Consider the following 12,337-nt stretch of genomic DNA (forward strand, 5'->3'; position numbering starts at 1 on the left):
GGAAAAAAAAAAAAAAAAAAAAAAGACAAAACAAAAAACAGAACTGCATTGTGCTAAGGACGGGAATACACACATACTCCAGTGTAATGGAAAGAATATGCAAACAGTCAACTTGGTATTTCTCAGCCCAAACCAGTTTTTATAACCTTTTATTTTATTAAAATGAAAGTCAGAGGGCTGGGGATTTAGCTCTGTGGCACTGCACCTGCCTTGCAAACAGAGTCCTGAGTTTGATCTGCGGTACCAAGAAAAAAAAGTCATAAATAATATTCTCTACCTTCATAAGTGACTTAAAATATTAAATAATATCCTAACCATACTAAAAAGGAGCACTACAGGGAAAGTAATTCACAACCAGCTGATACATATTTTAATATGAAAATTTCAGGCAAACAAGACAACAGGTGCTTACATTCATTTGTGATGAATAAATTTAATATTAAAAGATCAGAAGCTCTTTTCTGTATAAGACCAGAAGAAATAAACTGCAAGTGTAGATGGACCTCAGGAAAAAAACAGTGAGAAGTAATACTATACAAGACTTTCTTGGGAGAAAGGGCACTAACCTTAATTGTAAGAGTTATAACATGTTCAGACAAATAAGTAAAAAAAAAATGATTAAGACATTTTCACAGATGTGCTAGTCTTTTTTTATGCATTTAAAGTTAAAATAATCAGTATCTGATAAAGAGAAGTATATGTATATCCATTCTGAAATTCTGTGTCAAAAGAATACATTCAGTCTTTAATGCTGTAAGATTTTGGATATCATAGCTTTGTAGAAATAGGAAGTAACACAGAAAAGACAAGAAAAAGAGGCAGTGATAGAAGGGGTTTTATAGAGTTAAAGTTAAAGATTTAACAGGTAACCTAAAATTAATTACATGCCAGGGATTTACCTCAGTGGTTTTGCTGCCTGACTCAAGCACAAAGTCCCGAGTTCATTCCCCAATATCAAAAGAAAAAAATTAATTACAGAATATAAATGTTACCAGAACTGATTTACTTACTATGCTGTAAGTTTGTTTGTGTTTTTTTTTTTTCCTTCCAAAACCCTTGAAAAACACAGTGGCCTACCAAAATCATATTTTTTATTTCTGTCTGCAAGCTCTGAAAGGAAAGAGGCAGGAGGTTTGACAAATACCAGTTCAGATACATATAATGAGAGTTTTAAGAGTAGGGGAAAATGCATTTGCATATTAGGAAAGATACTCCTAGAGTTGATAGGATTTGAAATGGACCTTACATAAGAGTTAAATAGGATTTTAACAGGTAAAGTTTAGAAGACTAGGAAGAAAATAACCCTTTAAACATACAAAATAGAGAAAATTATTCAAGAAAAAAATCAGTTTTCCACTTTTCCTATAAATAAAGTGCAAAGGATAAGTTTTGGAAGGTCTTAAAGGAATCTAAAGATATTACTCATTTAGTGAGATTTGTCCAAATTCTACTGCAATATTTTAGAAAATAGCTTTAATTAGAACTTAGGCGAGAGAAGGAAAAGAATGAAATTGATACACCAGATGTTGGGAACAAATTCAGACTTGTCAATTTAAAGAATGTATCAGTGAAAATGCAGTGGGTCTTTTTGAGAATGATGCACTATTTGGAAAAGTTTTTACCACTAATGCAAGTATGGAGAAAAATTTTTGTAGGTGTCTGCAGGCATTATTTAAACAATTTAGGCTGCTATATTAGATGTACTGTTTAAGTCTACTACAAATATTTACTTTGTAAAGTTTATTTTTAAATGTTTCTTAGCAAAACGTTCTGTGTGTTCATAAACTTTCACGTTAGCTGGTGTTCTTTTAGTTTAGGTAAAATTAAATAATAGGCATAGATAACAAAATATTTTAGAGTTTTGCTTAACATATTCTTTACACTTAAGTTGTTTAAAAATACATATACTTACCTAAAATTTACAACTAGTAGAAAGAAATACTTTAGTTATATAAAGAGCTTTAGTTATATATGTTATGTTAAATTTTAAAATAAAAGTTTATTTTGATTTTCAGATATATCATTGTGGTGGAGCATGATCTAAGTGTATTAGACTATCTCTCTGACTTCATCTGCTGTCTATACGGTGTACCGAGTGCTTATGGTGTTGTCACTATGCCTTTTAGTGTAAGAGAAGGTAACTTGAAAAACTGTTTTCACATAAGCTGTATTCCTTTCCACTCTAATGCTTAGGAAATGTATTCTTATTGATACGAAGTAGTTTTATATTGTCCTAATTATGCAAAATTGAGTTCTTGGAAGTTAATCATTGAGGAGAATGTATATATATATAAGAAGTTTTGTTTTTTTTTTTTGGTTTTAATATATATCAGTTGTTACCAAAAAAGATCCCATTTTTTGAAGAATTTTCTGTTGGGAATGGATAAAAATGCAGTGTCACTATTTTTGTTACTTTTAAAGTCTTCCACCACTTTCCTACCATGTTTGAGCCCTTGGCATGTTCAGTTCTCAGCACCACAAAAAAAAAGTCTTTGATGTTTCTGTGTGTACAGCAGTTATCTTTGACAAGCCAGTACTAGTAATGAAACTCTTAAACTTCATTCAGTGCTCAACTTATTTTCTTATTTCAAATTTGTCTGGGCTCTATATTCGAAATAATGGAACTAAAGCTATCTAAAAATTAAGTGCTCGCCATGGCAGCACATATACTAAAAACAATTATATTAAAACTTTCACTCATTTCCTCTACCTTCAGGAAAGAGGGTCTCTCTGGCTCCTTTCATCCATGTTTCTTCCTTGCCAGTACAAGTTAAACAAAAGTAGAAACTCCTAATCGCTAAATGGTTCCTGAAACAAGTAGCGATGTGTTCCCTGCCTTGCCTGGCTTTTTTAATCTGTCTTCTTCCACTGCTTTTTTCCATTTCTTTTACTTTATATTTCTTCTCACAAGCTATGTCATTTTTAAAAATAAATTTTATTTTATCCCATTCCTTTCCCCAAAAGCTCCTTCCCTTCCCTGTTTATAAAGTTGGTTTCCATTTTTTCCTATTTTCACTTTTTTTCTTGTCCGTTCCTCTCTCCCTCCCTCCTTTGTTCCCCTTCCCAGTTGAGCACTTTCTTCCCATTTCCCAACATCCATTATGCATTTGAGTCCTTATTTCCACTTTGGTTTCTCACACCAGAGAAACATTGCAGTATTTAAACATGTGTGCCTGATTTATTTCACTCTTGTTTATGGTCTTGAGCTCCATCCATTTAGTGATAAATGTCTTAAGCTCATCCTTTATGGCTGAGTAGTAGTCCATTGTATAAAAAAGCCACATCTTTATCCACTCATCAGTTAGTAGGCATTTGGGCTGTTTCCAAGATTTAGCTATTATAAACTGCTGCTATAAATATGAGTGTGCATATATCACTGTGGTATGATGCTTTTAAGTCTTTCAGGAAGATTCCAAGAAGTGGTATAGCTGGGTAAAATGAAACCTCTAGTTTTAGTGTTTTGAGAAATCTCCACAATGTATGCACCAGTCTGCGCTCCCACCAACAAGGGAAAGGGGTTCCTTTTTCCCTAGAGGCCCACCAGTATATTGGTTGATTTCTTGGTAGCAACCATTCTTTCAGGAATGAGGTAGAGTCTCAACGTTGGTTTAATTTGCATTTCACAAATGACCAGTGATGTTGAATATTTTTCATATATTTATTTGCCATTTCTAATTCTTCATCTGAGAAGTGTCTTTTTATTTCAGGTGCCCGTTTTTGCATTGGATCTTTAAATTGGAGGTGGGGGTCTGATTTTTTTGTTTTGTTTTTTTTTTACTTCTTTCTCTTTTCTAGGTAATAGTCCTTTATCTGAATAGCTTCACCAGCCAGCTATGTCTTAACTGACAGTGTAGAACACTAAAAACTAAAAAGACTTTTTTAGTCTATGTGTTGAAAAAAATATATTCTAGAAGAATTCGTATAGTCTTAGTAGTTTCCCAAGTGGTGATAATTTATTTGATTGGTTGTTTTTGTCTCCTGTCTGTCTCTTCTTCAAAGAGATTGAGATATCTAAAAAAGTCCTCTGGAAAACTAAATTTTATATTGCATCATATCCTTTTCATAGATGGTGATAAGTTTTATAATTTTTATAAAAATACCTTAATATTTTAAGACAAAGTTTTTATAACTTAACTGTACATTGAAAATAAATGGATGTATATTTTAAAGAAATATTTGTAAGGTTGCCCAATTTTCTTTACCAGTTGTTTTGTCTTGAGACAGGGTCTCACTACATAGTTTCAGGCTGGCCTTGAATTCAATAGCCCAGGCTGGCCTCACAGTGATCCTCTTACTTCAGCCTCACAAATGCTGGGGTTACAGCTATCTTCACCACTCCCAGCTTCTTGCCAGTGTTCTTAAGGGATGTGGTCTGAACCCTTAATGTCCTATTTATCTTCTGCATTTAACAAAATATTTATTGAGTACCTTACCTCACACATACAGTATAGATATGCATCATCTGTTAAAACAAAGAAACTGCTCTTCTTACTCTTTGTGCTTTCCTTTCAAATTGAAAGGAAAATTAATAGAGTATGTGAAAAGCTCCCTGAACTGTAAAAGTGATTATAGTTTGACCTCACTTTTAGATCAGCAAGATAAACAATGCAATAGAAATGTAAAGACTTGAGTTTTTGTGTTTTTGAACAAAGCATTTACTTCATTTCCTAAACTGACACATTCATTGGGCCTGTGGGATACAGAAGTTCCTTCATTTTTATATAGTGTTTGGTTTTAATTTTTTACACTTAAGACTTAACTAGATTGTTACAAAGCCTGCTGATTTTGGCAGAGCAAGTGTTCGTATGTTCTCTCAGCAGTTTTAGCATAAGCCTATGTTCTAGACTGAGGATACATGCCCCCTGATGTGGCTCAATTCCAGATGAAAGCCAGACATTCTAAAACTTCAGCTACTGTACTCTTTCCCTTGTTTCACTTGTATGCACAGGAAGTGCTGGAGACCTTTCATTCTTTCCCAAGTAGTCCACTTTTTCCCCCCACGTCGATCTTACATTTATAGTAGGGAGTAATTTTCATGTGCAGTGTTAGTTTACTTGGATTTATTAAAGTCTGCCTAGATAATGATGGTTATCTTTATATAGTGAAGCCATAAAAATATTAAATGAAGTTAGCTCATTACTCAGTTTCTTAGAAAACTGCATTTCAACTACCTTTAAAAAAATAAAATAAAATGTAATAACCCCAAAGTATAAGGCTATTGCCCATGAGACTTTTGAATTTATCAGTCATGTCTAAAACTAAAAAGTTCATTGCTTCAAGGGAAAGTAATTTAGTCCAAAAAAAAGGGATATGTTTTATCTCACGTGAAACTGAATACTTGTAACTTAGGTTATTTTAAAAAATTATTCCCCAAACTATTTCATATTAGTTAAATCTCAATCTCTGAAAACACTCCATTATTAGTTATCATTTTTAGAAAAAAGTTGTAATTTTGATTTAAAGATACAGCAAAAATGACATGTTTTACATAAAACCTGATGGAAAAAAGCCCTGAATAATCTTAAATCATAATTAAATGATGTGTTTCATTTATGTATATGGATATATGTGTGGGCAAATACATATATATGCATAAAATGTTTAAACTTACACCAAAAAAAATCATTTTGAGGATGTAGCTTAGTGGTACAGTGGTTGCCTAGCATGCACAAAAAGCCTTGTGGTCAATACACAGCACTGAAAAAATAATAATAATAAACACACACAAAAAAAAACTTGTCACTTCATTATATGCAGGCTTGCATATATCAAAATCCACACAAATTTAAAATAAGTCAGTAAAGATAGACAGACAGATTGATTCCTTCCAAGAATCCTAGGGTTTGGAGAAAGTTTGGAATTTTTTTGTTTTGGTTTGGTTTTGGTTTTTATGTTTGTTTTTTGGTACTGGGGATTGAACTCTAGGGAGGCAGGCAGTGGAACCACTGAGCTAAATCCCCGGCCCAAATTTGGTCTTTTTATTTAATCTGTACTAATCTGTGGACATTTTCTTTCCAACAGGCATAAACATTTTTTTGGATGGCTATGTTCCAACAGAAAACTTGAGATTCCGAGATGCATCACTTGTCTTTAAAGTGGCTGAAACAGCAAATGAAGAAGAGGTTAAAAAGATGTGTATGTATAAATATCCAGGAATGAAGAAAAAAATGGGAGAGTTTGAGCTAGCCATTGTAGCTGGAGAGTTTACTGATTCTGAAATCATGGTAATGCTGGGGGAAAATGGTAAGTTTTTCTTATTTTTTAACAATGCAGGAGTCAAATCTGTTTTCCATTAAATTAGTTTTACTTTTTCCATTCAGAATTTTGACCCTGTTATAGGTTTTAAAGCTGAATTTTAAGTCCATGAATTTGATGGTTCATAGTATTATATACTATATTATATTTCACATATAATCATATTGTCAGTCAAAGTAATATTTTTTTTCTTTATAATTTCCACTGAAAATAAGCTGTTTTAATTCAGTGGGGTTAGGTATAATTCAGTAAGTCAGTTATTAATCTTGCAAAATGACTAGAAATGAGATTCCAAATTGATTATTTGAAAACAATCTAGTATCAAGGTTTTTTTCCTTACATACTGCTATTTAGAACTTATTTTAAATTCAGTGTACTCTTGTCTACCTTTCTAAATAGTTGTATCACCAACACTTTTAATGCTGATTTGTCATCATAAATACACCTGTAAGATGAATTTGACTACTAAATATTTGGTGTTCCTTTTATGACTTAAAAGTAAACAATTTTAATTGTAATTTTACGGCTTAACAAAACAGAAGAAATTTTTCATGTGAGTATTGTTGCATTGTACCACTCTGGTCAGCAGAAATTTTCAAGTGGATTCCAAAGTTAGCTGTTCAGTGAATGAACTTTAAATAATAGTTAGGTATCATAAGACCCTACATTACTTTAGCATAACTATGTGCCTTACACATTTAACTAAGTTTTTTTAATACTATACCAAGATTTAAGCTTTATAGACTTAACCATTCATTAAAATGGTAATTATAAAGTTGGGCTGGCCTTTATTTCTCCTAATAAGCTTAGATTGATACTAGAGAGGTAACCCATGAATTATTGAAGTTTTCTATTTAACCTTCGGACTTCTGCAGTGTAAATGTATATACTTAAAAACAAAGTTCTGTCTTTAAAACATGACATTATGCTTTACTTGAAATATGAAGCACATTCAATTTAGTGTGTTTTATATTCTTTTGCTAGGTACAGGTAAAACTACATTTATCAGAATGCTTGCTGGGAGACTTAAACCTGATGAAGGAGGTATGGCTCTAAGTGTCAATCTTTTTCTGTTCACTATAATAAACTTTAAAGATCTGGGCAGTTTTTTTGTACCTTACATACTTGTATTATTTTGCAGGAGAAGTGCCAGTTCTAAATGTCAGTTATAAACCACAGAAAATCAGTCCCAAATCAACCGTGAGTTATTCTTTCATTTGGTTTTTAAAATTATATATGCCCATAGCTTTTTGTTTGTTTTATAGTGTTGAGGCCTAAGATCTAGGGTGCACTACAACTGAACTATGCCCCCAACCCTTTTTATTTTTCCTTTTAACACCAGGTCTTACTAAATTGCCCAGACTGGCTTCAAACTTGGTGTGATCTTGCTTTAGCGTCCTGAGTGACTTGATTATAACAGGCATGCACCATGCCATCTTGCTTCAGCTCAGTAGTAACATGTGCTTAGCATGCCTTGGGCATTCATTTCCACTACTAGGGAAGTAGTTTTATAATTTGTTGCATTTTTCCAAAATAAACCTAATATATTTTGTGCTTCAAATGATACAGTCAAGAAAGGGAAAAGGCCACCCACAAGATGGAAGAAAACATTTGGACATCATGTATCTAATGAGTGATCTGTGTCAAAACGTATAGAAAGAACTCAAAACTTAATTTTAAAATGAACTATTATCTCCCCACGGGAACATTTTTCCAAAGAAGCAAATAAACACATGTAAAGATGCTCACCATCACTAGTCACTAGGGAAATATAAATCAAAACCATTTCCTGTTCACTAGGATGACTAAAATCCAACAGATGGCAAAAGGCATTGCTTATAATACAAAGAAATTAGAACCTCATACATTACTAGTGGGAATATAAAATGAGCCAGTTTGAAGAACAGTCTGACAGATCCTCCGTACAAAGTTATAAAAACCAGCAGTTTAAGCCGGGAATTTAGCTCAGTGGTGCCGCATCTACCTTACAAGTGCAGAGTCTTGAGTTCAATCCCCAGTACCCCCCAAAAAAAAATCCCACAGATTAAGCCAGGCATGATGCCACATGCTTCCAATCCCAGCACTCTGGGAGGCTGAGGCAGGAAGATCACAGGTTGGAACCTTAGCAAGAACCTGTCTCAAAATAAAAATTTTTAAAGGGTGAGGATATAGTTCAGTGCCAAGGCTCTGGGTTCAGTCCCTAATGTGGGGTGAGAGTAGCATTGTTTCCACATATCTTGATACCTAAAACCTGGCGACAAATATTTACAGCAAATTTTATAGTGACCAAAAAATGGGAATACCCAAAATGTCTCTCATCTGTTGAAAATGTTTATTAAAGTTAACTTTTTACTTCTACTCGTGTGGCAGTGAACTTAATTATTGTTTCTGCATTTCAGCACCTGTAATGTTACGATTATTTCAAATTGCTTAACTTATAATCTTATCTTTTAAGTTCTCAACCCCATCCCCATCCTGAAGTAACAAGCAAAAGGCATCCTGGGATTCAACCATAGAGCAGCATGGTTTCTTTTGCGTTATCATCTCCTACTGATTTTCTAAGGTTACTCCTACCTATTTTGACCTTCAAAATCATTTCTATTCACAGATTTCTTTCCTAAAACATTCATCATTTGCTAATTTTAAATTTTAGGATTATTGGGCCAGGGATTTAGCTCAGTGGTTCCAGTGCCTGCCTCACAAGTACAAGGACCCAAGTTGGATACCCGGTACCCGCCCCCCAATTTTTTTTTTTTTTTTTTTTTTTTTTAGGATTATTGCCTTTTTACTTATTGGGCAAGATAGTAATTAAATTTTTAAAATCTCAAAAATGCCACAGATGATGAATAGACAGACATTAAAAATACAGTTAGGTATGTGTTGGTGACAGATTGATAAAAGCTTTTTTCTGTAGTTTTGCTTCGTTAAGTGAAAGTGCTGTGCTAACATTTTGTCATTTGTCTTTTTTCCACTGAAACCAGGGAAGTGTTCGCCAGTTACTACATGAAAAGATACGAGATGCTTACACTCATCCACAATTTGTCACTGATGTAATGAAGCCTTTGCAAATTGAAAACATCATTGATCAAGAGGTACTCTTAGCATAATTATTTTCATTATTTTTCAACTTATTATTTTAGATTTTGGATATGTTCAGTTTGCTAAACTTCTTCCATTAGGTACAGACATTATCCGGTGGTGAACTTCAGCGAGTAGCTTTAGCTCTTTGTTTGGGCAAACCTGCTGATGTCTATTTAATTGATGAACCATCTGCATATTTGGACTCTGAGCAAAGATTGATGGCAGCTCGGGTTGTCAAACGGTAAAAGTCCTGCCCCTAAGCTTGTTACTTTTGATTGTGTGTACTGGCATGCTACTGTGCTTAACATGATATTTGAATGTTTGGTTATAGAAAGCTATAAAAGATTTCCAAATCCTGTTTTAGTTTCATACTCCATGCAAAGAAGACAGCCTTTGTTGTGGAACATGACTTCATCATGGCCACCTATCTGGCAGATCGGGTCATCGTTTTTGATGGTGTTCCGTCTAAGAACACAGTTGCAAACAGGTAAAAGTAATATGTAATATGTATGTATGTTATACACACACACTCACACACATATATGATGTATGTATGTATTAATTTACTTGGTTCCAGAGGTTGAACGTACCAGGGCCCTCCCACCAAACTACATCTCTGGGTTTTTTTTGTTTTGTTTTGTTTAGAAAGAGTCTGAGTTGCCCAAGCTGAGCTCAAATTTGAAATCCTCCTGCCTCAAATCTCCCAGAGTACTGGGATTATGTATAATTATGTGCCACCATGCCCATTAAATTACTTTTTTTAAATGTTCAAAAGTTAGCCATGAGTTTGGCTAACTTTATTGTTAGCCATGAGTTAACTTTATTGTTAGCCATGAGTTTGGCTAACGTTATTGTTAATTCCCAGTAAGTTTATAAACTATAAAGGCATACCATTTTTCTTTTTTTAAGTGGAATTCTGTACCTTATTCTGTGACTTAAAAGATTCTTGAATACTAGATAGAACCATGTAGAATAGTTTTAGGGTGTAGATGATATCCTGATTCAAGGGCATAAGCATAAAGACCTGTGAATCCCCCTCACCTTTCTTTCAGCTTAACTTTTGTTTCCTCCAGTATTTAGATTTCCAAACAAATTTTTTAAAAAAATAAATCTATGGAAACTATTGATTTATTTCTATGATAGAAAAAGAAGATCCAAAGAACTTGTATGATTTGCCCCAACTTAAATTAACAGTGGTTAACCTAGCAGTAAATCCCAACTACCTGATATAGATAGGTACTGATATTCAGCAGTGTTAAAGTGAATCAGTTTACTCTTTCTTCTCTCATTTTTGCTGACTGGCTTGATTGGGATACAGAGAAGTTTCACTTGCATATCTGTTTATCAAAAAATTATTAACCATAAGAAATTACCAATATTCAAACAATTTTGACCCATGTATAGCAGTTACCTGTGATTCTAACATAGTATTTTCTGTTATTATTGATGGAGGAATGAGATTGCTGCCTGAATGATGCTGTGCAGAATTCCTGTTTTCATTTTAAATTTTTATATCAGTTGTTGAGAATTTTATCTTTCTTGAAGAGTTAGAGAATTTTCTTAGAACATAAAATTTATTTGTAATTATCTCTTTGTATTTATAAAATGCTTCAAATAATTCATCTCTATGTTCTTATCTAGCTAATTTAGGAACTAGTTTGAGTGAAAAGGATGAACAAAGAATAAAAGGAGTTACTACTAAAAACCACTGTGAAGTTCATATCCCCTCCCAATACCAAATTTCTAGCATAAATACAATTTTTTTTTTTAAATTGAGTTTATTGGTACAATCTAGGTCTACAATACAGTTACTTTCATTACTTGGATCCTGTACCTTCACCTGACAGGTCTTGGTTCTCATTTTTTTCCGCTTGTATAAATACAAATTTTTTGTTAAATTTTCTCTGCCTAAAAATGCTGAGATTCTGTAAATCTTATTGGTGGTCTTTAGTTTTTCTGAAGTAATTCTTCCGGGGTTAGCTCAATGCTAGATCCCTTGCCTAGCATGTTCAACATCCTGAGTTTGAGTCCCAATACTGCAGTAAATAAATACTTCTGTCTTAAATGTTTAGTTTTACACATCAGAAATTCAGGTTTAACTATGCTAATTTTGCTCAAAAATATTATAGCCAACTATTGCCTAAGCAAATCCATTTTGAAACATGAAATTTATAGTATGTGGTGATAATAACATTATCCAGATGACGTATGATTGGAGAATTAGAAGTAAGTCTTAATTTTTCATCCCAAAAAGTTACTACATTTAGGGGATAAAATTTAATCAAATTACCAGATAATCCCAGCACTTGGGAAGCTGAGGCAGGAGGATCACCATAAGTTTCAGGTCAGCCTGCACAACATAGTAAGTTTGAGGCTAGCCAGAACTATATACTGAGAATCTATCTCCAAAAAAATTTTTTTAATCAACTTAATATTTTTTTCTCATCCTAGTCCTCAGACCCTTTTGGCTGGCATGAACAAATTTTTGTCTCAGCTGGAAATTACATTCAGAAGAGATCCAAACAACTATAGACCACGAATAAATAAACTAAATTCTATTAAGGTATGTGGAAAAATAATCTTAAGGATAACTTCTACTGATACAAACAGATGAAAGGTTTTTTTTAAAAAATCAGTAGCACATTTCATTGATTCTAAGCCACGTGTATTATTTACATTTATTACCTAATGGCATAATTTAGTCTTAGAGGGCAGTTGTGACGCACCTGCCGTCGCTGTCTGGACACAGGCAGAGCTATTTTCTCACGCTCTAAATCAGTTGCCCTTTGAAATGTCCTGAAAAGGATTACACTGGTGTACCATTGAAATGCAGTGTTTAAGAATATTTTAACTATGTTCTCTTTTTTTTTTAAATTTTGCTTTATTAGTACATGTTTGCATTTCATGCAGTTTGCAACCATCTTAGGGAGCGGTTACACGTACATACTAAATATATGATTAAAATGCATATTTTTAAATCTTTTTTTTTTTTTTTTTTTTT

General features: G+C 33.2%; 1 protein-coding gene across 1 annotated transcript in view; it reads left to right on the forward strand.

Annotated features, from left to right (window-relative positions):
* Positions 1-12,337, forward strand: part of Abce1 (ATP binding cassette subfamily E member 1) — a 28,377-nt gene that overhangs the window by 13,690 nt on the left and 2,350 nt on the right. Inside the window, exons 10-17 of the mRNA XM_010610945.3 lie at positions 2,016-2,137; positions 6,022-6,243; positions 7,240-7,299; positions 7,397-7,455; positions 9,237-9,347; positions 9,435-9,577; positions 9,701-9,823; positions 11,788-11,899. Coding sequence (XP_010609247.1) covers positions 2,016-2,137; positions 6,022-6,243; positions 7,240-7,299; positions 7,397-7,455; positions 9,237-9,347; positions 9,435-9,577; positions 9,701-9,823; positions 11,788-11,899 — 952 coding nt within the window. The remainder of the gene's footprint in view (positions 1-2,015; positions 2,138-6,021; positions 6,244-7,239; positions 7,300-7,396; positions 7,456-9,236; positions 9,348-9,434; positions 9,578-9,700; positions 9,824-11,787; positions 11,900-12,337) is intronic.

The sequence above is a fragment of the Fukomys damarensis genome, unplaced genomic scaffold (assembly GCF_012274545.1).
Source record: "Fukomys damarensis isolate Sample0158 unplaced genomic scaffold, DMR_v1.0_HiC HiC_scaffold_38, whole genome shotgun sequence".
In the NCBI taxonomy this organism is placed as follows: domain Eukaryota; kingdom Metazoa; phylum Chordata; class Mammalia; order Rodentia; family Bathyergidae; genus Fukomys; species Fukomys damarensis.